This window comes from Lonchura striata, chromosome 36 (assembly GCF_046129695.1).
Source record: "Lonchura striata isolate bLonStr1 chromosome 36, bLonStr1.mat, whole genome shotgun sequence".
NCBI classification, from domain to species: domain Eukaryota; kingdom Metazoa; phylum Chordata; class Aves; order Passeriformes; family Estrildidae; genus Lonchura; species Lonchura striata.
This window is the reverse complement of record NC_134638.1, coordinates 40,645-65,685: the sequence shown is the minus strand read 5'-3', so window position 1 is coordinate 65,685 and position 25,041 is coordinate 40,645. Positions and strand designations below refer to the sequence as shown.

Sequence of the window (25,041 nt, the reverse complement as noted above, 5' to 3'; positions counted from 1 at the left end):
CCCCAGGGTGGTCGGGGTGACCCCAGGGTGTCAGGGGTGACCCCTGGGTGCTCTGGGGTGACCCCAGGGCAGTCAGGGGTGACCCCTGGGTGCTCTGGGGTGACCCCAGGGTGGTCGGGGGGACCCCGGGGTGGTCTGGGGGTGACCCCTGGGTGTCAGGGGTGACCCCTGGGTGCTCAGGGGTGACCCCAGGGTGGTCTGGGGGTGACCCCGGGGTGGTCTGAGGTGACCCCAGGGTGCTCAGGGGTGACCCCAGGGTGCTCAGGGGTGACCCCAGGGTGGTTGGGGTGACCCCAGGGTGTCAGGGGTGACCCCAGGGTGTCAGGGGTGACCCCGGGGGTTTTTTTGTACATAGGCCGGCACGGAGGGACCCCCGTGTGTACAGAGGGGGGGAGGGGCTGGGGGTCGCTCCCCCTCGGATTTTGGGGTCCCCCCTCGTGCCGACAGCTTCACTTCTTCTCTCCCCATTAATCCTTTTCCTTTTTTTTTTGGTTTTTTTTTTGTATTTTTATTGGGTTTTTTTTCCTGCCTCCTCCCCCCCCCATCCTCCCAAATATTTCCAGTGTTTGGTTCGTGGAAATGAATTTTTTTTAAAATCTTTTTTCTTGGTCTTTTTTCTTTTTTTTTTTTTTTTTTTTGCGTGTTTTTTTCCTGTCGTTTTTTTGCCCCCTTCGTTTCCACCTTTTTCATTTTTTTGGCTTTTTTTTTTTTTTTTTTTTTTTTTTTTTAGGGCTGAAGATTCTGTTAGGTCAACGGATTTAATTCAAAAATTTTGGCTTTTTGGTTTGTGCAAGAAATTAAACCAAAGCTGTGGATTTTTTATTTAAGAAAACAGCCAAAACTGTGGATTTATTTAATAAAATCTAACCAGAAAGGTGGATATATTAGAAAAAAAACAAAGCAAAAGAAGTGGATTTACCAAAGAAAGAAGCAAGTGAAATAGAATTACTAAAAAAAGACCCAAAGTAAAAATGTGGATCCATTAATAAAAGATTTATTAAAGAAATGGAGATAAAAATGAATTAAATAAAATAATTAACAGATTAAATTATATCTGTTAAGAAAATAAACCAAAGAAAAGGAGATCTATTTAAAAATAAAATTAAATGGATTTATCCCAAGAAATAAACTAAAAAAAAAAAAGGATTTATTGGGCAGAATAAACAAAAAAAAGTGTTCTTATTGAGCAGAATAAACAAGAAAAAAAATGGATTTATTAATAAAATAAACCAAACCCATGAATTTATTACTAAAATAAGCCCAAAGCCTGGATTTACTAATAAAAACACACCAAAAGCACGGGTTTGTTAATAAAATAAAGCGGGGAAAGTGGATTTATTAATAAAAATAAACCAAAAAAGCACAGCTCTGACCTCTGGAACGGAGAGTGGGAAATGGAATCCGAGGCACAAGACCCGGAGCTCGAATGACTCCGGGGGAACGGAGCCAGCCCGGGGCCGCTCCCGAGCTTTTCCCTCAGCTTTATTTCCCTTTTTTATTTTTTTTAGCTGTTTTGTGGCTGCTTTTCTGTTTATTTGTTACACCCTTTGTACCATAACTTGATAAAAGCGCCCGTTTCTCTCTTGTTCTGCCCCAAAGTCCAAAGGTGCGTCAGGCGTCCCGGGATTAAAAAAAAAAAAAGTTTTGTTTATGAGGAATTTTTTTTTGTTGTTTTTGGGGGGGGGGGAAAGGTTAAATAAATGAAAGATTTATAAAATAATAAAAAAAGCGACCCCAGGAGACCGAAACCTGTTCCCTTTGCAGCACTTTAACGGCGAATTAACGGGAGTCGAACCGGGGTGGAAATGGCAAAGAATAAAAATCGTTTATTAACCGCGATGCCGCGCTCCGGGCTCTTCTTGCCCCCCAAATTCGGGGTGTCGCCGTCCAATCGGAGCCTCCCCCTGGATTTGGGGGTCACAACCCCCAGCCCCCCCCCCCCAAAAAATTTGGGATCCTGCCCCTCCCCCCGCCTGGAATTTCAGTTCCCCTCCCCCCACCGCGGCCCCGCCCTTCCCAAATTTGGGATTGCCCCTCCTCCCATTGCCCCCCCCCAAAATCCCCCTTTTGCCCCTCCCCCTTCCCAGGCCACGCCCCCTCCCCAAATTTGACCCGGCTGCCCGCCAGGGGGCGCTGCTGCGCACGGCCGCCATTTCAGGCACAGGGGCCGGAAGTCGGTTACTTCCCCCGGTGCATCACGGGAGCTGTAGTCCCATAAATGACCGCCACTTCCGGCCGCGCCCTTCTGATGCATGATGGGAACTGAAGTTCGGCTTTTTAACCAGCAAAACCGGAAGTTGCTGGGCGGCCATGTTGTTTCCGAGTCATCCTGGGAGCTGTGTTTTTTTTCAAATAGGAGCGGAAGTTCGGCCATGTTGGCAGCCGGTGCATGCTGGGAGATGTAGTTTGCTGCGGGGCACTGGTCTGCACTGGTTCTTACTGGTCTGCACTGGTTCTTACTTCGGTCACCCCCACGGAGGGGCCCCAGGTGTCCATTGGGGGGTCCCAGGTGTCCATTGGAGGGTCCTCAGGTGTCCCAGGTGTGTTCCAGGTGTCCCGGCCGGTCCCCAGCTGTGTCAGGTGTCCCCAGGTGTTTACAGCAGATCCTTCAAGTGTCTGCTGGGGGTTCCCAGGTGTGTCCCCAGTGTCCCAGGTGTCCACGGAGGGACCCCAGGTGTCCATTGGGGGGTCCCAGGTGTGTCCCCAGGTGTCCACTGGGGGTTCCCAGGTGTCCCTCGGGGGTTCTCAGGTGTCCCCCAGCTGTCCCAGGTGTCCCCCAGCTGTCCCAGGTGCCCCCAGGTGTCCATTGGAGAGTCCTAGGTGTCCCCAGGTGTCCCCGGGGCTCAGCAGCGGCGGGCGGAGCCGGGGTAGCGCTGGCGCAGGCGCCGGCGGAAGGCGCGGAAGCGGCGCCGGTTCTGGCCCAGCTCGGCCTCGCGGCTGCGGTGGAACCGGCCCGGCTCCTTCAGCCCCCGGTGCGTGACGAAGGCCCCGTCCAGCACCGCGAAGCGGAACCCAGCCACGTGCAGCTCGCAGGCCTGGGGGCGCGGAGGGGTCCCTGTGAGACCCTGGAGACCCCCCAGAGCAACCCCAGAGACCCCCCCACAAAATCCCCAGAGCACCCCAAGGCCCCCAAGATCACCCCAAGGACAGCACAACCACCATGACCACCCCACAACCACCCCATGGTCACCCATGACCCCCAGACCACCCTACAGCCATCACGACCACCCCACAGCCCCTAAGACCACCCCATGACCCCTGAGGCCACCCCAAGGCCATCATGACCACCCCAAGGCCACCAGGGCCACCCCATGACCACCCCAAGGCCAGCAGGGCCACCCCACGCCCCCCGAGGCCCCCCCAGACCCCGTCAGACCTGGCTGATGCGGTTGAAGCCGTACTGGAGGAAGCCCTCGTCGAAGGGGGGCACGCCGCGGGCGGGGGCCACGAAGAACGGCTCCCAGGGGTCCCTCCAGGCCGCCTCGTAGGCCACACGCAGCCGGGGCCCCGCGGGCAGCGCCCGCCAGCGGCCGAAGTCGGTGGGGGCCTGGCAGCGCGGGCACAGCGCGGCGTAGAACGGGCGCGCCTCGCCCGCCGCCCACAGCCGCAGCAGCTCCGCCTTGGAGCCCGGCGGCCGCCGCCGCGCCCGCACCTCGAAGGCCGGCAGCACGAAGAGAGCCCGGGCCCAGGGCGGCTCCGCGGCGTGGGGGTCATTCAGAGCATTGGGGTCACTCAGGGAGTGGGGGTCACTCAGGGAGTGGGGGCCACTCAGGGCGTGGGGGTCAATCAGAGCATTGGGGTGGCCTGGGATATTGGGGTCACTCAGGCCATGGGGGTCATTCAGAGCATTGGGGTCACTCAGGGCGTGGGGGTCATTCAGGGTTTTGGGGTCACTCTGGCCGTGGGGGTCACTCAGAGCATTGGGGTCACTCTGGCCATGGGGGCCACTCAGGGCGTGGGGGTCACTCAGGGTTTTGGGGTCACTCTGGCCGTGGGGGTCACTCAGGGCGTTGAGGGGGCCTGGGACATTGGGGTCACTCAGAGCATGGGGGTTACTCAGAGTTTTGGGGTCACTCAGGGTGTGGGGGTCAATCAGGGCATTGGGGCCACTCAGGGCATGGGGGTCACTCAGGGTTTTGGGGTCACTCAGGGTGTGGGGGTCAATCAGGGCATTGGGGTGGCCTGGGATATTGGGGTCACTCAGGGCGTGGGGGTCACTGAGGGTTTTGGGGTCACTCAGAGCATTGGGGTCACTCAGGCCACCAGGAGCCCCCAAAGCTCTGGGGTTCCCCTGTCCCCCCCAGTTCTGGGGGTCCATCCCCCCCTGTCCCCCCCATTTCTGGGGGTCCATCCCCCCCTGTCCCCCCCAGTTCCGAGGGTCCATCCCCCCCTGTCCCCCCCATTTCTGGGTGTCCATCCCCCCCTGTCCCCCCCATTTCTGGGTGTCCATCCCGCCCTGTCCCCCCCAGTTCTGGGTGTCCATCCCGCCCTGTCCCCCCCAGTTCTGGGGGTCCATCCCGCCCTGTCCCCCCCAGTTCTGGGGGTCGATCCCCCCCTGTCCCCCCCAGTTCCGGGGGTCCATCCCCCCCTGTCCCCCCCAGATCCGGAGGTCCATCCCCCCCTGTCCCCCCCAGTTCCGGGGGTCCAGCCCCCCGTCCCTCAGCATCTCCAGGAAAGCCTCGCGCAGCCCCGGGCTGGGCACCACGTCCGCATCCACCAGGAGCACGAAGCGCCCCCAGAGCTGGGCCGGGGGTCGCGGCGCGGGGCCGCCGCCGGCCGCCCCCTGCCAGGCCACGTTCCGCAGCAGGTTCCCGGGGTACGGCACCCCCAGGCTGTAGCTGGGGGGGTCGGCGGCCGCCAGCCGCGCCAGCGCCCCCCGGCAGCCGCCGGGCCCGGCCGGGGGGCGCGCCCCGAATTGGGGCGGGGGTCCCGCCGCCGCCAGCACCAGCTGCAGGCGGAGGCGGCCGCGCAGGGCCCGGCAGGGACCCCCCAGCGCCGCCAGCAGCTCCCGCAGCCCCCGGCGGGGCTCCCCAAAAACCGCCAGCGCCAGCGGGCCCCCCCAGCCGCCCCCCAGCGCCGCCGCCGCCCGCCCGGGGGTCCCGTGCGTGGCCAGCACCAGCTCGGGCCGGGGGCTGCGCGCCCAGCCCGGGGGCGCCCCCAGCACGTCCCAGTACACGCGGAAGGTTCCAGAAGCGTCCAGCACCCCCCGGGGGGGGCGGCGGGGGGCGGCGGGCGGGGGGCGCGGCCGGGGCAGCCCCCGCAGGTAGAGGGTCTGCAGCAGCGCCAGCCCCCCCAGCAGCCACAGGCAGCCCCCCAGCAGCCGCCCCATGGCCGGGGGCGACGGGGGCCGGGGGCTGGGGGGACTGGGGGGCACTGGGGGGGACTGGGATGGACTGGGAAGGGATTGAGGGGCACTGGGGGGCACTGGGAGGGACTGGGATGGACTGGGATGGACTGGGAGGGACTGGGAGGGGACTGGGGGGCACTGGGGGGCACTGGGAGGGACTGGGATGGACTGGGAAGGGATTGAGGGGCACTGGGGGGCACTGGGAGGGACTGGGATGGACTGGGAAGGGATTGAGGGGCACTGGGGGACACTGGGAGGGACTGGGAGGGACTGGGATGGACTGGGAGGGACTGGGAAGGGATTGAGGGGCACTGGGGGGCACTGGGAGGGACTGGGAGGGACTGGGATGGACTGGGAGGGACAGGGAGGGGAGATTGGGGGAGTGGGGGGCACTGGGAGGGATTGGGAGGGAAGATTGGGGGGATTGGCGGGCACTGGGAGGGACTGGGATGGGAGACTGGGGGGGATTGGGGGGTACTGGGGGGCACTGGGATGGGAATTGGGGGGTTTGGGGGGCACTGGGGGCACTGGGAGGGACTGGGAGGGGACTGGGAAGGGATTGAGGAGCACTGGGGGCACTGGGAGTGACTGGGATGGGAGACTGGGGGGGATTGGGGGGTACTGGGGGGCACTGGGATGGGAGACTGGGGGGGATTGGGGGGCACTGGGGGGATGGGGAGGGGTTTGGGAGGGACTGGGGGTGGAGACTGGGGGGACTGGGAGCTACTGGGGGTCACTGGGAGGGCTCAGAGGGGGGCACTGGGCGGGACTGGGGGATACTGGGGGTTACTGGGAGGATTTTGGGGGTCACTGGGAAGGGTCTGGGGGTCCCCGGGGCCGGCGCGGAGCCGGGACCAGTCCGGCATGCTGGAACCAGTACAGCGCTACTGGGACCAGTACGGGGCTACTGGGACCAGTTTGGGGGTGGGGAGGAGGGTCAGGACCCAGTTCCGAGGGGGTCGCTCCCAGTTTGGGGTCTCCGGTCCCAGTCTGGGGTTACTGGTCCCAGTTTGGGGTCTCCGGTCCCAGTCTGGGGTTACTGGAACCAGTTTGGGGTCGCTGGGACCAGTTTGGGGGTGGGGAGGAGGGTCAGGACCCAGTTCCGAGGGGGTCGCTCCCAGTTTGGGGTCTCCGGTCCCAGTCTGGGGTCTCCGGTCCCAGTCTGGGGTCACTGGTTCCAGTTTGGGGTCACTGGTCCCAGTTTGGGGTCGCTGGGACCAGTCCGGGACTCACCGCCATGCGCCGGCGCCGGGAGGGGCTGCGCATGCGCGGGGCGGAGGAGGCGTGGCCTCGGCACAACGGGGCGGGGTTATGCAGATTAGACCCGTGACGTCACGAGCCCAGTTTCTCGCTCCGGGGGCGTGGTTTGAGGCTTGTGGGCGTGGCCTCTGCGCTGGGGGCGGGGCCAGGCGGCTCCGGCGAGACCCCGGAGCCCCCAAATCCCCCCAAATCTCCACAAATCCCCCCAAATCGCCCCAAAAATCCCCCAAATCCCACCCAAAATCCCCCCCAAAAATCCCCCCAAAAATCCTCCAAATCGCCCCAAAAATCCCCTAAATCCCACCCAAAATCCCCCCAAAATCCCCCCAAAAATCCCCCAAATCCCCCCCGAAATCCCCTCCAAATCCCCCCTAAATTCCCCCAAACCCCCCCCAAATTCCCGGCATCTCTCCCAAATTCCATCGTCCCCCCCAAATTCCCGTCTCGTTCCAATCCTGGACCCTCCCCCCCGAGTTTCTGTGTCCCCCCCCAAACCCCCGAGTTGTCCCCAATTCCTGCGTCCCCCCCGCCCCCCAACCTCTGTCCCCCTCCCCAAATTTCCCCGGTTCCCGGGAAGGAGCAGCCGCAGGCGCGGGGACATCGGGGGACACGTTTTTATTGCCGGGAGGACACCGGGGACATCGTCGGGGGACTTTGGGGACACCGGGGACATCATCGGGGACACCGGGGACATCACTGGGGACGCCGGGTCGCGACAGGCTCAGTCCGTGGGTTGGGGACACCGGGGACACCGGGGACACCGGGGTGTGTCAGTCCTTGGTGCGGGTGACGAGCGGGTCCCGGGTGCCCCTGGGGACGTCGGGGACACGGAGCTGGGGACGGCGCCGTGGGCTCGGTGACATCGCGCTGCGACGTGTGCGGGGCGGGGGCGTTGGGGACATTGGGGACATTGGGGGCGTTGGGGACATTGGGGACATTGGGGGCGTTGGGGACATTGGGGACATTGGGGACATTGGGGACGTTGGGGACATCAGGCCAGGATGTCCCTTGGAGGGGCTTGGGGACATTGGGGACACCGAGCCACATTGTGCCTCAGCCCCAGGGGCTCGGGGGTGTCGGGGACATCCTTGGGGACATCATGGGGACTTTGGGGACATCCTTGGGGACATCGGGGACATCCTTGGGGACATCACTAGGGACCTTGGGGACATCATTGGGGACTTTGGGGACATCAAGCCACATCGTGCCTCGGTCCCCCGCGTTTGGGGACATTGAGGGTGACACCCACGGGGGGGGAGGGGACACAGGTTTTTTTTTTGGGGGGGGGGCTCTGCCAAAAACGCAGAGCCCGAGGTGGGGGCGGGGCTGGGGGTTGGGGGGAGGTGACAGGGACCAGGGGGGTGACAAAGGGACAGGGACACCCCGGGCTGGGGGAGGGGACGGGGGGGGGTCCCAGCCCCCACCCCAGCGACCCAAAATAATTTTGGCGACGGGTCCTGGCGCGGGGGGAGGGGACGAGGTGTGGGGGGGGGAGGGGACACGAGGGACGGTCCCCAGGCGTCCGGGCTGGGGGAGGGGGGGCCACCAGCCCCCCCCCAATTACCTTAGAGACTCGTTACGAGTTAAATTAGCACGAGCGGCCCCGGGGGGCGGCGGGGGCGGCCGGGCCGGGGGGCGCTGGCCGGGCCGGGGTGACAATGACAATATGCCATACTGGGGGCAAGTCGCGTCACAGACTTAGTTCAGAACGACGGGGCGCGCTGGCTTCCGGCTGCGGGGGACAGAGAGAGGGACACGTCAGGGACACCCCGAAATGCCCCCAAAAACCGCGCCTGAAACACCCCAAAAATCGCTCCAAAAAAAAAACCCAAAAAACACTTCAAAACCTGCCCCAAAACCCCGCAAAAACCATTTTAAAAACCACCAAAATCACCCTAAAACCTCACAAAAACCCTTCCAAAACCCCCCAAGAAACGTGCCAAAAACCGCCCCAAAAACCAACGAAAAAAAAACCCCAAAACTGCCCCAAAACCCACCTCAAAAACCCTCCAAAAAACTGCCCCAAAACCACTTTGAAAACCGCCCTAAAACCCCCCCAAAACCACCCTGGAAACCACCTCAGAAAGCCTCCAAAAACCACTTCAAAAACCCTCCAAAACCCGCCAGAATAAAACCCAAAACCCCTGAAAAGTTGCCCCAAAAACCACCCCTAAAACCCCCCAAAAACCACCGAAAAAAACCCCCAAAACCCGCCAGAATAAAACCCAAAAGCCCCGAAAAGCCGCCCCAAAACCCACCCAAAACCCGCCCCAAAAGCCCCGGAGACTCCGGGACCACCCAGCACCCATCCAAGCCCCCGGGACCCCCGGGACCCCCGGGACCCCCCCAAGCCCCCGGGACCCCCGGGACCCCTCCAAGCCCCCCAAGCCCCCCGGGACCCCCGCTCGGCGCCCACCTTTGCGGAAGGCGTCCTGGAGGCGGCTCTGGGGGAGTTGATACAACTCATGGAAGGGGTCGCGGGGCGACCGGGGCGGGGGCGGCCGGGGCCGGGGGTCTCCGGCCGGGGGTCCGCGGGCGGCGATGGCCGCCAGCCCCCGCAGCAGCAGCCGGCGCAGCGCGGGCGCGGCCGGGGCCGCGGGCGGCGGCGGCGGCGACGTCTCGGGGGTCAGCAGAGCGCCGGGGGGACCCCCGGGGACCCCGCCCGGGCTCTCGGGGCTCGGCGGGAGCTTCTCGGCCTCGGGGGGCTCGGGGGGCCCGAAGGCGAAGGGCGGCGCCTGCCGCGGCGTGTAGGGGGGGGTCCAGGTCTCGGTGCCGCCCGCGGGGGTCTCGGGGACCCCCAGCCCCGGGCGGCCCGGCCCGAGCGGGGGGCGCGGCGCGGCCATGGGGGCGCCCAGGGCGAAGCCGAGCGCGGGGCCGGGGCCGCCCGGCGGCAGCGTGGCGCCCACGGCCGGGCCAGCGTCCAGCCCCGGCCCCAGCGGCGCTCCGGCCGCCAGGCCGACGGCGATTCCGGCGCCGTGTCCGAGCCCGGCGTCGTGTCCGAGCCCGGCGCCGTGTCCGAGGCTGGAACTGTGTCCGAGTCCAGGGTTGTGACCAAGGCCAACATTGTGTCCAAGGCTGCTGTTGTGTCCGAGGCCGGGGTTGTGACCAAGATCGGGGTTGTGACCAAAGCCAGCATTGTGTCCGAGTCCAGAATTTTGTCCGAGTCCAGCATTGTGTCCAAGGCCAGAGTTGTGTCCGAGGCCGGAGTTGTGTCCAAGGCCGGAGTTGTGTCCCAGGCCAGAGTTGTGTCCAAGGCTGGAGTTGTGTCCGAGGCCGGAGTTGTGTCCGAGGCCGTTGTTGTGTCCGAGGCCGGCGCCGGCTCCCACGGCCAGTCCGGCGCCGGGCGGGAGCGTTGATCCCGCGCTGGCTCCCAGGGCGGCTCCCAGGCCGAGTCCGGCCCCGGCGGTCACTCCGATGTCCGGCGGCAGCGCGGCGGCGCCGAGGCCCAGCCCCACGCCGGCCCCGAGGTCGGGCCCGAGGCCGAGGGCCACGCCGGCCCCGATGCCGGCGGTCACCGCGGCCGCACCGTCCTCCCCGAGGTCAGTCCCGAGGTCGGCGCCGATGTCCACCCTGAGGGCGCCTCCCACGCCCAGGCCGATGCCGGCGTCCGAGCCGAGGCCGTGGCCGACGTTCGGGGCAAGGCCGGGGTCAGCGGCGGCCACGGCGCCGTGTCCGATGGTGGCCCCAAGTCCAGGGTCCACAGTGGCCGCAGCGTTGGCTCCCAGGCCGTGTCCGAGGCCGTGTCCGAGGCCGGGCCCCAGGCCGGGCTCCACGCCGCTGCCCAGGGCAGCTCCAAGGCCGTGGCCAATGGTGGCTCCGAGGCCGGGGTCAGTGGTGGCCGCAGGGCTGTGTCCAAGGCTGTGTCCGAGGCTGACCGCCAGGCTGTGGTCAGTGGTGGCCGCAGCACCATGTCCAAGGCTTTGTCCGAGGCTGACCGCCAGGCTGTGGTCAGTGGTGGCCGCAGCACCATGTCCAAGGCTGTGTCCGAGGCTGACCGCCAGGCTGTGGTCAGTGGTGGCCGCAGCACCATGTCCAAGGCTGTGTCCGAGGCTGACCGCCAGGCTGTGGTCAGTGGTGGCCATAGGGCTGTGTCCGAGGCCAGGCCCCAGGCCGGGCTCCACGCCACTGCCCAGGGCAGCTCCGAGGCCGTGGCCGATGGTGGCCCCAAGGCCAGGGTCAGTGGTGGCCGCAGGGCTGTGTCCGAGGCTGTGTCCGAGGCCGTGTCCCACACTGACCGCCAGGCTGTGGTCAGCGGTGGCCGCAGGGCCGTGTCCCACGCTGACCGCCAGGCTGTGGTCAGCGGTGGCCGCAGGGCCGTGTCCCACGCTGACCGCCAGGCCGATGGCTCCGACGTCATCGCCCAGGCCGGGCCCCAGGCCGAGGTCCAGGCCGAGGTCGCTGCCGGGGAAGTCGAGGCCGGGCCCGAACGGCTCCGGGGGTCCCGGGGGGGCTTCGGCCGCCAGCTGCTGCCGCAGGCACCAGGCCTCAGCCTCGCTGCGGGGGGACACGGTGGTCAGCGGCACTGCGGCCAGCGGCCGGCCCCGAGGGTGGCCAGGACCCGCTGACCGCTGAGTGCTGACCACTGGATGCTGACCACTGACTGCTGAGTGCTGACCACTGGATGCTGACCACTGACCACTGACCACTGAGAACTGACCACTGACCACTGAGCACTGACTGCTGACCACTGGGCACCCACCTCTGAGTGCTGACCACTGACCACTGACCACTGGGCACTGACCACTGACCACTGGGCACCCACCTCTGAGTGCTGAGCACTGATTGATGACCACTGAGCACTGACCACTGACCACTGAGTGCTGACCACTGCCCGCTGCCCGCTGCCCGCTGGGCACTGACCTGATGACAAAGTTGTGGGCGAGCAGGGCCGGCCCCTCCGGCCGCAGGCGGGCGTAGACCCACGTCCAGCCCAGGCCGTCCTTGCGCTGCAGCCGCGTCACCAGCTCGGCCCGAGCCTCCGGCCCCGCGGCGGCTGTGGGGACACGGGGGGTCAGCGGGGACACGGGGGGTCAGTGGGGACAGGGAGGGGTCAGTGGGGACAGGAGCGGTCAGCGGGGACAGGGAGGGGTCAGCGGGGACAGGGAATGGCAGGGACAGGCCAGGAGGGCACAGGGACACCCTGGGGACACCCTGGGGATCCTGGGGACACCCTGGGGACACCCCGGGACACCCAGAGGACACCCCGGGGACACCAGGGACACCCCGACGACACCCCGCAGACACCCAGAGGACCCTCTGGGGACACCCCAGGACACCCAGAGGACACCCAGAGGACACCCGGGGCACTGACCGAGGCGCAGGTGCTGGCGGGCGACGTGGCCGAGGTCCTCGGGGTGCAGCAGGCGGTACCAGGAGCGGCCCAGCAGCTCAGCCCGGCCGTAGCCCAGGTGCACCAGGACACTGCGGACACCGGGCCGGGGTCACTCGCGCGTCCCCCCGAGCCGGGCGCTCGGGACCCCGGCCCGCCCGTCCCACCTGTCCGAGACGTCGAGCAGCGCCAGGTCGCGGGCGTGGCGGCTCTGGAAGGCCGGCAGCAGGAGGCAGTCGGGGCAGGGCCAGGGCGGGGGGTCCAGGGGGGCGCAGAAGGCCACGAAGAGCGCGGGGGCGGCGCCGGGGGGCCCGGGGGGCTCCTGGAAGCGCCCCCGCAGCAGCACCAGCTTGCGGCCGGCGCTGGGGCGGCGCGAGGCGCGCGAGGTGGTGAAGCGGCAGCGGAAGAGGCGCTCTGGGGGAGAGGGGCGGCGGTCACTGTGCTGCTGTCCACCCCTCTGTCCACCCCTCTGTCCCTCTGTCCACTCCTCTGTCCACCCCTCTGTCCCTCTGTCCACCCCTCTGTCCCTCTGTCCATCCCTCTGTCCACCCCTCTGTGCTGCTGTCCATCCCTCTGTCCCTCTGTCCATCCCTCTGTCCCTCTGTCCACCCCTCTGTCCATCCCTCTGTGCTGCTGTCCACTTCTCTGTCCCTCTGTCCATCCCTCTGTCCCTCTGTCCACTCCTCTGTCCACCCCTCTGTCCCTCTGTCCATCCCTCTGTCCCTCTGTCCACTTCTCTGTCCACCCCTCTCTCCCTCTGTCCACCCCTCTGTCCATCCCTCTGTCCCTCTGTCCACCCTTCTGTCCCTCTGTCCATCCCTCTGTCCTACTGTCCACCCCTCTGTCCATCCCTCTGTCCTGTCCATCCCAGTATCTCTCCATCTGTCCTGTCCCTTCCCTCCCCGCTCCCCCAGACCCCCCAGACCCCCCGGACCCCCCCAGACCCCGCAGCCCCCCACCCACCTGCCTGGGGGGGCCCGGGCAGGCTCAGCTGGTGCCGCACCAGGGGGTGGTCGGCGGGGTCCAGCAGGTCGTAGATGCTGTCCCCTTGTGCCACCAGGTCCACCTGGGGGGGCAGGGAGGGAGGGAGGCCGGGGTGAGCCCCCGGCACCGCCGGGACCCCCAGCGCCCCCCGGGACCCCCGCCCGGCCCAGCGCTCACCATGGAGTGGCCCAGGTGCTGCGCCACGTTGTCGGTGACCCCCACCAGCTTCCCCTCGCGGGTCACGGCCAGCAGGAAGCCGGGCAGCGAGGCCACCAGGTCGGCGAGCTCCGGCCCCCCCAGCAGCTCCAGGGGCGCCCCCCGGCTCGGGCCTGGCGTGGGGACACGCGGGGACAGCGGTCAGCGCCCGCCCGGCGCTCCGGCGCTGCCCCTGCGGCCCCGAAGCGTCACCCGCGGAGCCGCCGCTGGCACCGGAGCCCTCCCGGTGTGCGGCCGGTTCCGCTCCCGATTCCCGGTCCCGGTCCCGATTCCCGGTCCCGGTCCCTGTCACGATCCCAGTTCCCAATCCCGGTTCTGATCCCCAATCCCGGTCCCTGTCCCCAATCGCGGTCCCGATTCCCGATCCCGGTTCCTGTCACCGATCCCGGTTCCCAATCTCGGTTCTGATCTCCAATCCCGGTTCCTGTCACCGATCCCGGTCCCTGTCACGATCCCGGTTCCCAATCTCGGTTCTGATCCCCAATCCCGGTTCCTGTCACCGATCCCGGTTCCTGTCACTGATCCCAGTCCTTGTCACAGATCCCGGTCCCGATTCCCGATCCCGCTTCCTATCACCGATCCCGGTCCCTGTCACTGATCCCGGTTCCCAATCCCGGTTCCTATCACCGATCCCGGTCCCTGTCACGATCCCGGTTCCCAATCCCGCTTCCTATCACCGATCCCGGTCCCTGTCACCGATCCCGGTTCCCAATCCCGGTCCCTGTCACCCGTCCCGGTCCCTGTCCCGCTGCCCCGCCCGGTCCCCGCCGCTCTCCGCGGTGCTGAACGGGAACCTCCGGCCGCTCTCCGCGGTGCTGCACCGGCCCCGGCCCCGGTCCCTGTCCCTGTCCTTGTCTCGGTCCCGGTCCCTGTCCCCGGTCCACGCCCCGGTCCCCGCTCCCATCCCGGTGCCATCCCTGGAGCGGGTCCCATCCCGTTGCCGTTCTCTACTCAATCCCGGGCCCCGCTGCCATCCCGGTCCCGTTCCCGGCTGCATCCCGGTGCTGTCCCCGCTCCGTCCCCGGTTCCCGCTGCCATCCCGGTCCCGATCCCGGCTCCATCCCCGGTCCATCCCCGCTCTATCCCCGATCCCGGTTCCATCCCCGGTCCATCCCCGATCCCGGCTCCATCCCCGCTCCATCCCCGATCCCGGCTCCATCCCCGCTCCATCCCCGATCCCGGCTCCATCCCCGGTCCATCCCCGCTCCATCCCCGATCCCGGCTCCATCCCCGCTCTATCCTCGCTCTATCCCCGATCCCGGCTCCATCCTCGCTCCTGTTCCCCGCTGCATCCCCACTCCATTCCCGGTCCCCGCTGCCATCCTGGTCCCCTCCCGGTCCCCACTCGGTCTCCGGTTCCCGCTTGGTCCCCGCTCCCTCCCGGTCCCCGCTCCCTCCCGGTTCCCGCTCGGTCCCCGCTCGGTCCCCGCTCCTGCTCGGTTCCCGCTCGGTCCCCGCTCCCTCCCGATCCCCACTCGGTCCCCGCTCCCGGCTCGGTCCCCGCTCGGTCCCCGCTCCCTCCTGGTCCCCGCTCTGTCCCCGGTCCCAGCTCGGTTCCCGCTCAGTCCCCGCTCCTGCTCGGTGCCCGCTCGGTCCCCGCTCGGTCCCCGCTCCCGGCTCGCTCCCGGCTCGCTCCCGGCTCGGTCCCCGCTCGGTCCCCGCTCCCTCCCGGTCCCCGCTCGGTCCCGGCTCGGTCCCGGCTCGGTCCCCTCCCGGTCCCTCCCGGTCCCCGCTCGGTCCCGGCGCGCACCTGGCCGCAGGCAGGCTCCCTTGCGGGTGTAGATGCAGGCGAGCGCCATGACGTGCAGGTAGGAGAGGCGCGGCCGGTCCCCGTCGGGCAGCGGGAGGAGGTCGCGCAGGGCGCGGATCTGCGCGTTGATCTGGTCCCGCCGCGCCTTGGAGGCGCCTTTGGTGGAGCGGAGCATCCTCCGCCCGCGCCGCCGCCCGGGGCCGCCGCTTTATGCGCCCGCGGCCCCGCGTCAGCGCCGCGTCACCGGCCCGGGCCGCCCCCCGGCCGGGGGGAACACCGGGCCCGGGGGGGCGCGGGGCCGCGTCAGCGCTGACGGTGACGCACGAGCGGCGGGAGGGGCGGCGGATCGCACCGAAATTGGAGATGGAGCGGGGAGAGGGGCGGGGCGGGGGAGGGCAGGGGAGGGGCAGGCCCAGGGTGGGGGAGAGCGGGGAAGGGGGGCAGCGGGAGAGGGAGGGGTCGGGGGGGAGATGGGGGAGTCGATGGGGAAATGGGGGAGGCAATGGGGGGCTGTGGGGAGATGGGGGAGGTGATGGGGGCTGTGGGGAGAGGGAGGAGGCAATGAGGGGTCGGTGGGGAGATGGAGGAGGCAATGGGGGCTGTGGGGAGATGGGGGAGTCAATGAGGGGTCAATGGGGAGATGGAGGAGGCAATGGGGGCTGTGGGGAGATGGGGGAGATGGGGGAGGCAATGGGGAAATGGGGGAGGCAATGGGGGGCTGTGGGGAGATGGGGGAGGCAATGAGGGGTCGGTGGGGAGATGGGGGAGTCAATGAGGGGTCAATGGGGAGATGGAGGAGTCGATGGGGGCTGTGGGGAGATGGGGGAGATGGGGGAGGCAATGAGGGGTCGGTGGGGAGATGGGGGAGATGGGGGAGGCAATGAGGGGTCAATGGGGAGAGGGAGGAGCTGGAGGAGGCAATGAGGAGATGGGGGAGTCAATGAGGGGTCAGCGGGGAGATGGAGGAGTCGATGGGGGCTGTGGGGAGATGGGGGAGATGGAGGAGTCGATGGGGGCTGTGGGGAGATGGAGGAGATGGAGGTGGCTGGAGGGGTCGGTGGGGAGATGGAGCAGGCAATGAGGGGTCAATGGGGAGATGGAGGAGCTCGAGGGATGGAGGGAGAGAGAGAGAGAGGGTCGAGGGAGAGATGGAGGAGCCAATGAGGGGTCGGTGGGGAGATGGAGCAGCTGGAGGAGCCAATGGGGAGATGGAAGAGTCCGTGGGGAGATGGAGGAATCAATGGGGAGATGGAGGAGTCAATGGGGAGATGGAAGAGTCCGTGGGGAGATGGAGGAATCAATGGGGAGATGGAGGAATCAATGGGGAGATGGAGGAGCTGCAGGGGTCCGTGGGGAGATGGAGGAACCAGTGAAGGGTCCGTGGGGAGATGGAGCAGGCAATGGGGCTGTGGGGGGAGGGAGCAGCACTCGGGGGGCTCCAGGTGGGGAGGGTCACTCAGTGGGGGGAGGGAGAGGGGTCAGCTCGGCCGGAGGGGGCTCGGAGTGACCACAGGAGGCTCCGAGTGACCACCGGGGGGGTCAGAGTGACCACCGGGGCTCAGAGTGACCACAGTGGGGATCAGAGTGACCACCGGGGTGTTGGAGTGACCACAGACAGCTCAGAGTGACCACAGGAAGCTCCAAGTGACCACAGTGGGGATCAGAGTGACCACCGGGGGGTCAGAGTGACCACCGGGGGTCGGCGCGGCCGGAGGGACCCCGGACAGGCGTGGGGGGCGGACCGGAGCCGCCCCTCCCCCCCCGGGCCGCTGGGAACCCCCGGCGCCGCCCCTCCCCCCCCGCGGGCGCCCCCGGCCCCGCCCCCCGCCCCTCCCCCCCCGCTCCGCCGCTGCCAAATTTGGGCGCCGAAGCCGCGGAGCCAAAAATAGCGCGGGGAGCCCAAAATAGCGCGGGGGGCGGGGCCGCGCCGGGACCCCTCCCCCAGCCCCGATCCGCGAGCCCCCGGGGGCGGCGGGACCCCCCCGGCCCCGGAATTCCCGAAATTCCCGAATCCGGCCCCGAAATTCCCCAGTTTCCCCCCAGAATTCCCGAATCCGGCCCCGAAATTCCCCAGTTTCCCCCCAGAATTCCCGAATCCGGCCCCGAAATTCCCCAGTTTCTCCCCAAGATTCGCCAATGCCCCCCCAAAATATACGCGGCTCCCCCCCCCCCCGAAATTCCCGAATCCAGCCCGAAATTCCCGAATCTATCCCCAAAATTCCCGACTCCCCCCCCACCAGAATTCCCGAGTTTCTCCCCAAAATTCCCGACTCCCTCCACCCCAAAATTCCCGAGTTTCTCCCCGAATTCCCGGGGATCCCCCTGCGCCCCCCCCCCCCGCGGTGTTTCCATGGCAACGGCGGCGTTTTTTTGGGGGGGGAGGATGAGGAGGGAGGGGGGGGATGAGGGAGGAAGATGAGGGAGGATAAAGGGGAGGAAGGAGGAGGATGAGGAGGAAGATGTGGAAGAATGGAGGATGATGAAGGAGGATGAGGCAGGGATTGGGGTGAGGATGAGGATGGAGGAGGAAGATGAAGGAGGATGAGGAGGGAGGAAGGGGCAGGGACTGGGGTGAGGATGAGGAAGGTGAGGAGGAAGATGAGGATGAGGAGGATGAGGAAGATGGAGAATGAAGGAGGAGGAAGGGGCAGGGATTGGGGTGAGGATGAGGAAGATGTGGAAGAATGAAGGAGGATGATGAAGGAGGATGGGGCAGGGATTGGGGTGAGGATGAGGATGGAGGAGGAAGATGAGGGAGGATGAAGGAGGATGAGGAGGAGGATGAGGAAGATGGAGAATGAAAGAGGAGGATGGAGCAGGGATTGGGGTGAGGATGAGGAAGGGGAGGAGGAAGATGAGGATGAGGAGGATGAGGAAGATGGAGAATGAAGGAGGAGGATGGGGCAGGGATTGGGGTGAGGATGAGGAAGGTGAGGAGGAAGATGAGGATGAGGAGGAGGATGAGGAAGATGGAGAATGGAGGAGGATGGGGCAGGGATTAGGGTGAGGATGAGGAAGGGGAGGACGCCGATGACGAAGGCCCGAGGCGCTCCCCAAAAACTCCAGGCAGGCGGGGCTGTGGGGGGAGCTCTTTATTGGGGATTTTGGGGTTTTTTGGGTATTTTTGGGTTTTTTGGGTCACTTCCTCCGGGCGCCCCCCTCGTCCTCCTCCTGCCCGGCCGCGGCGGCCGCGGCGGCCTGCAGCTCCCGGCGGCGGCGCTGGGCCTCGGCCACGGCCTGCGGGGTCAGCCTGGGGGCAAAGGTCAAGGGTCAGGGGTCAGGCTGGGCCTCGGCCACGGCCTGCGGGGTCAGCCTGGGGGCAAAGGTCAAGGGTCAGGGGTCAGGCTGGGCCTCGGCCACGGCCTGCGGGGTCAGCCTGGGAGCAGAGGGCAAAGGTCAAGGGTCAGGGGTCAGGCTGGGCCTCGGCCACGGCCTGCGGGGTCAGCCTGGGGGCAAAGGTCAAGGGTCAGGGGTCAGGCTGGGCCTCGGCCACGGCCTGCGGGGTCAGCCTGGGGGCAAAGGTCAAGGGTCAGGGGTCAGGCTGGGCCTCGGCCACGGCCTGCGGGGTCAGCCCGGGGGTCAGGGGTCAGCTTTTGGAGGTCTCAGGGTTGGTTTTTGGGGTGAGTTTTTGGGGTTCCAGGCTCAGTTTGGGGTCAGTTTTGGGGTCCCAGGCTGTTCCGGGTCAGTTTTGGGGTCCCAGGCTCAGTTTGGGGTCAGTTTTGGGGTCCCAGGCTGTTCGGGGTCAGTTTTGGGGTCCCAGGCTCAGTTTGGGGTCAGTTTTGGGGTCCCAGGCTGTTCCGGGTCAGTTTTGGGGGTCCCAGGCTCAGTTTTGGGGGTCCCAGGCTGTTCTGGGTCAGTTTTCGTGTCCCAGGCTCAGTTTTAGGGGTCCCAGGCTGTTCCGGGTCAGTTTTGGGGTCCCAGGCTGTTCTGGGTCAGTTTTAGGAGTCCCAGGATGTTCTGGGTCAGTTTTCGGGGGTCCCAGGGTGTTCTGGGTCAGTTTTTGGGGTCCCAGGATGTTCTGGGTCAGTTTTCGGGGGTCCCAGGGTGTTCTGGGTCAGTTTTTGGAGGTCCCAGGCTGTTCTGGGTCAGTTTTAGGGGTCCCAGGCTGTTCTGGGTCAGTTTTGGGGTCCCAGGCTGTTCCGGGTCAGTTTTTGGGGGTCCCAGGGTGTTCTGGGTCAGTTTTGGGGTCCCAGGCTGTTCGGGGTCAGTTTTGGGGTCCCAGGCTGTTCCGGGTCAGTTTTGGGGTCCCAGGCTCAGTTTGGGGTCAGTTTTGGGGTCCCAGGCTGTTCCGGGTCAGTTTTGGGGGGTCCCAGGGTGTTCTGGGTCAGTTTTGGGGTCCCAGGCTCAGTTTGGGGTCAGTTTTGGGGTCCCAGGCTGTTCCGGGTCAGTTTTTGGGGTCCCAGGCTCAGTTTGGGGTCAGTTTTGGGGTCCCAGGCTCAGTTTGGGGTCAGTTTTTGGGGGTCCCAGGCTCAGTTTGGGGTCAGTTTTAGGGGTCCCAGGCTCAGTTTGGGGTCAGTTTTAGGGGTCCCAGGCTCAGTTTGGGGTCAGTTTTGGGGTCCCAGGCTCAGTTTGGGGTCAGTTTTAGGGGTCCCAGGCTCAGTTTGGGGTCAGTTTTGGGGTCCCAGGCTGTTCGGGGTCAGTTTTGGGGTCCCAGGCTCAGTTTGGGGTCAGTTTTGGGGTCCCAGGCTCAGTTTGGGGTCAGTTTTGGGGGCCCGGCCCGTGTCCCACCTGGGCACCACGCGCAGGCCGAGGCTGCGGGCCGAGCCCAGCAGCGAGCCCAGCAGGGCGGGCAGCGGCGTCCCGCGGGCGGCCAGCGCCGGGTCCCTCTGCTTGGCCACGGCCACCTCGAAGAGCTGCGCCAGGGACAGCAGCCCCGCCGGCTCGTGGCCTGGGGTGGGCTGTGAGGGGCAGGAACCCCCAAATCCCCCCAGGAACCCCCAATCCCCCCAGGAACCCCCAATCCCCCCAGGAACCCCCAAATCCCCCCAGGAACCCCCAAAATCCTCCTCAGGAACCCCAAAATCCCCGCTAAAATCCCCCCAGGAACCCCCAAATCCCCCCATGGAGCTGCGCCAGGGACAGCAGCCCGGCCGGCTCGTGGCCTGGGGTGAGGTGAGTGAGGGCAGAGCCCCCCCAGGAACCCCAAAATCCTCCTCAGGAACCCCAAAATCCCCCCAGGAACCCCCAAAATCCCCCCAGGAACCCCAAAATCCCCCCATGGAGCTGTGCCAGCGACAGCAGCCCGGCCGGCTCGTGGCCTGGGGTGGGCTGTGAGGGGCAGGATCCCCAAAATCCCCCCAGGAACCCCAAAATCCTCCTCAGGAACCCCCAAAATCCCCCCAGGAACCCCAAAATCCTCCTCAGGAACCCCCAAATCCCCCCATGGAGCTGCGCCAGCGACAGCAGCCCGGCCGGCTCGTGGCCTGGGGGTGCGCTGTGAGGGGCAGGAACCCCAAAATCCCCCCAGGAACCCCCAAAATCCTCCTCAGGAACCCCCAAATCCCCGCTAAAATCCCCCCAGGAACCCCAAATCCCCCCAGGAACCCCAAAATCCCCGCTAAAATCACCCCCAGGAACCCCAAATCCCCCAGGAACCCCCAAAACCCCCCCAGGACCCCCCAATTCCCCTCCATGATCCCCAATTCCCCCTCAGGACTCCTCCAGCCCCCCCAGGATGCCCAAATTCCCCCCCAGCACCCCAAATTCTCACTGAGGATCCCAAGTTCTCTCTCAGGATCCCCCAGTTCCCCCCCAGGAACCCCAAAATCCCCTTCGGGAACCCTGAAACCCTTCCAAGAGCCCCAAAATCCCTCTCAGGAACACCAAATCCCCCCCTAAAATCCCCCCAAATAACCCAAAATCCCCCCAGGAGCCCCCAATTCCCCCCCAGGACCCCCAATTCCCCCCCAGGAGCCCCAGTTCCCCTTCAGGACCCCCAATTCCCCCCCAGGACCCCCAATTCCCCCCCAGGAGCCCCAATTCCCCCCCAGGAGCCCCAAATTCCCCCCAGGACCCCCAATTCCCCCCCCGGAGCCCCAAATTCCCCCCCAGGACCCCCAATTCCCCCCCAGGACCCCCAATTCCCCCCCAAGACCCCCAATTCCCCCCCAGGACCCCCAATTCCCCCCCAGGAGCCCCAAATCCCCCCCACGACCCCCAATTCCCCCCTAGGACCCCGAATTCCCCCCAGGAGCCCCAAATTCCCCCCCAGGACCCCCAATTCCCCCCCCCGGAGCCCCAAATTCCCCCCAGGACCCCAAATTCCCCCCCAGGACCCCCAATTCCCCCCCCCGGAGCCCCAAATTCCCCCCAGGACCCCAATTCCCCCCAGGAGCCCCAAAGCGCCCCTGACCGGGTCTGGCCGATCCTTTCTCCACTCCGGCCACGGCCTTGAGGAAGTAGGAGGTGGGGGGGGTCCCGATGCTCAGCGAGTAGCTCCGGTCAGGCTGGGGGGATCGGGGGGATCGGGGGTCACGGGGGTCACCGGGGGTCACCGGGGGGTCACGGGGGTCCCGGTGTCCCCCCCACTCACATGCACGAGCAGCCGGACCCGCAGCGGGACCCCGGCCTTGACGTCCCGGGTGCGCTCGTTGAAGTCTTTGCAGAAGGCGGCGATGGGGACGCCGCGCTGGGGAAGCAGCGGCGGGGACGGGTCGGCCCGGGCCGCGGGGGCACCGGGACGGCCCCGAACCCGCCCGGGCCCCCCGCACCTGCCCCAGCAGCGGCCCCAGCGGCGGCCCCGGGGCGGCCCCGCCCGCCGGGATGATGATCCGCACCGGCCGCGGCGCCGCCGCCGGGCCCGGCCTGGCCGCGGCCGCCGCCCGCACCGAGCGCGCCGCCCGCGACATGACGGCGCCAGGGACCGCCGGTCACGTGGGACGAAGGGCGCCGCGCAGCCAATGGGAGGCGCGGGAGCGAGGGGCGGGGCCGCGGGGAGCCAATAGCGGCGCGAAGGGGGCGTGGCCGAAAAGGGGGAGGGAACGAGCGTGAGGGGGAAGGGGCGGGGCCAAAAATGGGCGCGAAAACTCCTGCGGGGAGGGGGCGTGGCCTCAGGGCGGGTGGGCGGGGCTTGGGGAACCCGGGGGATCCCCGCCCCTCCCCCACCGGGGGAATCCCCGCCCCTCCCCCACCCGGGGGATCCCCGCCCCTCCCCCACCCGGGGATCCCCGCCCCTCCCCCACCGGGGGATCCCCGCCCCTCCCCCACCGGGGGGATCCCCGCCCCTCCCCCACCCGGGGGATCCCCTCCCCTCCCCCACCCGGGGGATCCCCGCCCCTCCCCCACCCGGGGATCCCCGCCCCTCCCCCACCCCAGCCTCACCTCGGGGCTCCCGGCCGAGCGCGGGGGGGAGGGGCCGGAGGTGGTGGGGGGGGGAGGGTCAGGACCCCTCCCCTCCCCCTCCCCCTCCCCGGCCCCTCCCCCTCTCCCGCAGCCGCCTCACCAGCTCCTCGTGCGACCCCGCCCTGCGGGTCAGGGGTCAGAGGTCACGGGGGGGAGGGGACGGAGACCCCCCCCCACGACCCCTCCTCACCCCCTCCCCCTCCCCAGCGACCCCCAAATGTCCCCGAAACCCCCCAGTCCCCGAAGGACCCCTCAGACCCCCCGGGACCCCCCCAACCCCCTTTAACCCCCAACTGAGCCCCCCCAAAATCCCTGTAAAGCCCCCAGGCCCCCGGGACCCCCAAACCCCCCCCGGGACCCCCCGGGACCCCCAAACCCCCCCCGGGACCCCCCGGGACCCCCCCGGGACCCCCAAACCCCCCCCGGGACCCCCCCGGGACCCCCAAACCCCCCCCGGGACCCCCCCGGGACCCCCCGGGACCCCCAAACCCCCCCCGGACCCCCAATCCCGACCCCCACCGGCTCCGGGCTCTCTCGTAGGCCGCGCGCAGCTCCCGGTCCCGCTCGTCCAGGAAGGCGGCGTGAGCCCCGGCCACGTACCTGGGGGGCAAAACCAGCCCAAAATCACCCCAAATCACCCCAAATCACCCCAAACCGCCCCAAAATCACCCCAAACCACCCCAAAATCACCCCAAACCCCCCCAAAATCACCTCAAACCATCCCAAAATCACCCCAAACCGCCCCAAACCGCCCAAAACCGCCCCAAAATCACCCCCAACCGCCCCAAAATCACCCAAAACCATCCCAAAATGACCCCAAACTGCCCCAAAATCACTCAAACCCGCCCCAAAATCACCCAAAATCACCCCAAACTGCCCCAAATTCACCCAAAGCCGCCCCAAGATCACCCCAAATCCAGGGGCATCGCCCCAACCCCAGACCCATTTTAGAATCCAATTTTGGGATCTCCAGCCCCATTTCCGAGCCCCCTGCCCCAATTTTGGAGCCCCCAGCCCCGTTCCCGAGCCCCCAGCCCCATTTTCAGGGTTCCCAGCCCTGTTTTTGGGGTTCCCAGCCCCATTTTCACAGCCCCCAGCCCCGTTCCCGAGCCCCCAGCCCCATTTTCACAGCCCCCAGCCCCATTTCCGAGCCCCCAGCCCCGTTCCCGAGCCCCCAGCCCCATTTTTGGGGTTCCCAGCCCCATTTTTGCGGCCCCCAGCCCCATTTTCACATCCCCCAGCCCCGTTCCTCAGCCCCCAGCCCCATTTCCGAGCCCCCAGCCCCGTTCCCGAGCCCCCAGCCCCATTTCGGGGTCCCACCTGTAGGCCAGCGCGTGGGCCAGCCCCCCCAGGGCCATCAGCAGCAGGAGCAGCCCCAGGAGGCGGCGGTGGGGGGCTCGGGGGGGGTCCCGGGGGGCTCGGAACTGCTCCCAGTACCGCCGGTTCTCCTCCCAGTACCGCCGGTTCTCCTCCCAGTGCCGCCGGTTCTCCTCCCAGTGCCGCCGGTTCTGCTCCCAGCCGGGGCTGGCCCCGCTGGGGACACGGCACCGCTGGGACCCCCGGGACCCCCAACCGCCAGGGACCCTCGGGACCCCCCTAGAAACCCCCCGGGACCCCCCCAGGACCCCCCAGAACCCCCAGGGACCCCCCCAGAACCACCATAGACCCGTGGGACCCCCCTAGAAACCCCCCCGGGACCCCCGGGACTCCCCCAGGATCCCCCAGAACCACCAGGAATCCCCCTAGGACCCTCCAGGGACCCTCCAGGACCCCCCAGGACCCCCCAGGACCCCCAGGAACCCCCCCAGGACCACCCCCAACACTCAGGGACCCCCTGGGACCTCCCCCCAACTCCCAGGGACCACTTAGGCCTCCCCATAATCCCCCAAGACCCCTCCCAGGACCCCCCAGGACCCTCAGGGACCCTCCAGGACCCTCGGGACCCACCCAGGACCCCCCAGAACTCCACAGGACCCTCAGGGACCCTCCCAGTACTCCCAGGGACCCCCCCAGTCCCTCAGGGACTCCCCCCAAACCCCTCCAGTCCCTGTGAGACCCCTCCCAAATCCCCCCAGGCCCCCCCTCGCCCCCAGCCCCGTTACCTGGGGGGGGTCCCGGGCCCGGGGGGGGTCCCGGGGGCGCCCCGGGGGTCCCTCAGGGCCGCGTAGGCCTCGGCCAGGCGCAGGAAGCGGCCGTGGCGGGAGGGGTCCGAGGGGTCCCCGTCGGGGTGAACCTGGGGGGCAGGGCTGGGGAGGGGTCCCCAAAACCGAGACCCCCCCCAGGACACTTGGTAGGGTCCCAGGGGCTCCCAGTTCCCCCCGGTTCGTCCCAGTTCATCCCAGCTCCCCCCAGTCCATCCCAGTTCATCCCAGTTTGTCCCAGTTCATTCCAGTTCATCCCAGTTCATCCCAGCTCCCCCCAGTTCCCCCCAGTCCATCCCAGTTTGTCCCAGTCCCCCCAGTCCATCCCAGTCCCTCCCAGTCCATCCCAGTCCGTCCCAGTCCCTCCCAGTTCCCTCCCAGTCCCTCCCAGTTCCCTCCCAGTCCCTTCCAGTCCATCCCAGTCCTCCCCAATCCCCTCCCAGTCCATCCCACTCCATCCCAGTCCATCCCAGTCCCTCCCAGTCTCTCCCAGTATATCCCAGTCCCCCCCAATCCCATTCCCAGTCCCCCTCAGTCCCTCCCAGTATATCCCAGTCCCATTCCCAGTCCATCCCAGTCTGTCCCAGTCCCTCCCAGTCCGTCCCAGTCCCATTCCCAGTCCCTCCCAGTCCGTCCCAGTCCCTCCCAGTCCATCCCAGTCCCTCCCAGTATA

The 25,041-nt window shown here is 67.0% G+C and overlaps 2 protein-coding genes and 1 long non-coding RNA gene across 3 annotated transcripts; all 3 read right to left on the bottom strand.

Moving 5' to 3' along the window:
• Positions 1–2,843: 2,843 nt before the first annotated feature.
• Positions 2,844–5,329, bottom strand: B4GAT1 (beta-1,4-glucuronyltransferase 1). The gene is made up of 2 exons (XM_021549392.3): positions 3,377–5,329; positions 2,844–3,035 (listed from the first exon to the last, which is right to left on the bottom strand). The coding sequence occupies exons 1-2, from the start codon at positions 5,327–5,329 to the stop codon at positions 2,844–2,846; spliced, it is 2,145 nt and encodes a 714-aa protein (XP_021405067.2).
• Positions 5,330–17,963: 12,634 nt separating this feature from the next.
• Positions 17,964–21,734, bottom strand: MRPL11 (mitochondrial ribosomal protein L11). The gene is made up of 5 exons (XM_077789617.1): positions 21,597–21,734; positions 21,419–21,514; positions 21,239–21,332; positions 19,615–19,774; positions 17,964–18,136 (listed from the first exon to the last, which is right to left on the bottom strand). The coding sequence occupies exons 1-5, from the start codon at positions 21,732–21,734 to the stop codon at positions 18,025–18,027; spliced, it is 600 nt and encodes a 199-aa protein (XP_077645743.1). The 3' UTR covers positions 17,964–18,024.
• A 596-nt stretch (positions 21,735–22,330) lies between these two features.
• On the bottom strand, positions 22,331–23,593 carry LOC144247963 (uncharacterized). Its single transcript, XR_013341399.1, has 3 exons — positions 23,548–23,593; positions 22,747–22,827; positions 22,331–22,349 (listed from the first exon to the last, which is right to left on the bottom strand). It is a non-coding gene; the product is annotated as an uncharacterized LOC144247963 (long non-coding RNA).
• Between the last annotated feature and the right edge of the window lie 1,448 nt (positions 23,594–25,041).

What these genes read in the sequence shown, in the direction of transcription:
- MRPL11 (XM_077789617.1), bottom strand. Translation starts at nt 21,734, where the DNA reads ATGTCGCGGGCGGCGCGCTCGGTGCGGGCGGCGGCCGCGGCCAGGCCG. An exon ending in TGGGGCCGCTGCTGGGGCAG is followed by an intron (nt 21,515 to 21,596) that starts GTGCGGGGGGCC and finishes CTGCTTCCCCAG; the next exon opens with CGCGGCGTCCCCATCGCCGC. An exon ending in GAAAGGATCGGCCAGACCCG is followed by an intron (nt 19,775 to 21,238) that starts GTCAGGGGCGCT and finishes AGCCCACCCCAG; the next exon opens with GCCACGAGCCGGCGGGGCTG.
- B4GAT1 (XM_021549392.3), bottom strand. Translation starts at nt 5,329, where the DNA reads ATGGGGCGGCTGCTGGGGGGCTGCCTGTGGCTGCTGGGGGGGCTGGCG. An exon ending in GCTTCAACCGCATCAGCCAG is followed by an intron (nt 3,036 to 3,376) that starts GTCTGACGGGGT and finishes CCGCGCCCCCAG; the next exon opens with GCCTGCGAGCTGCACGTGGC.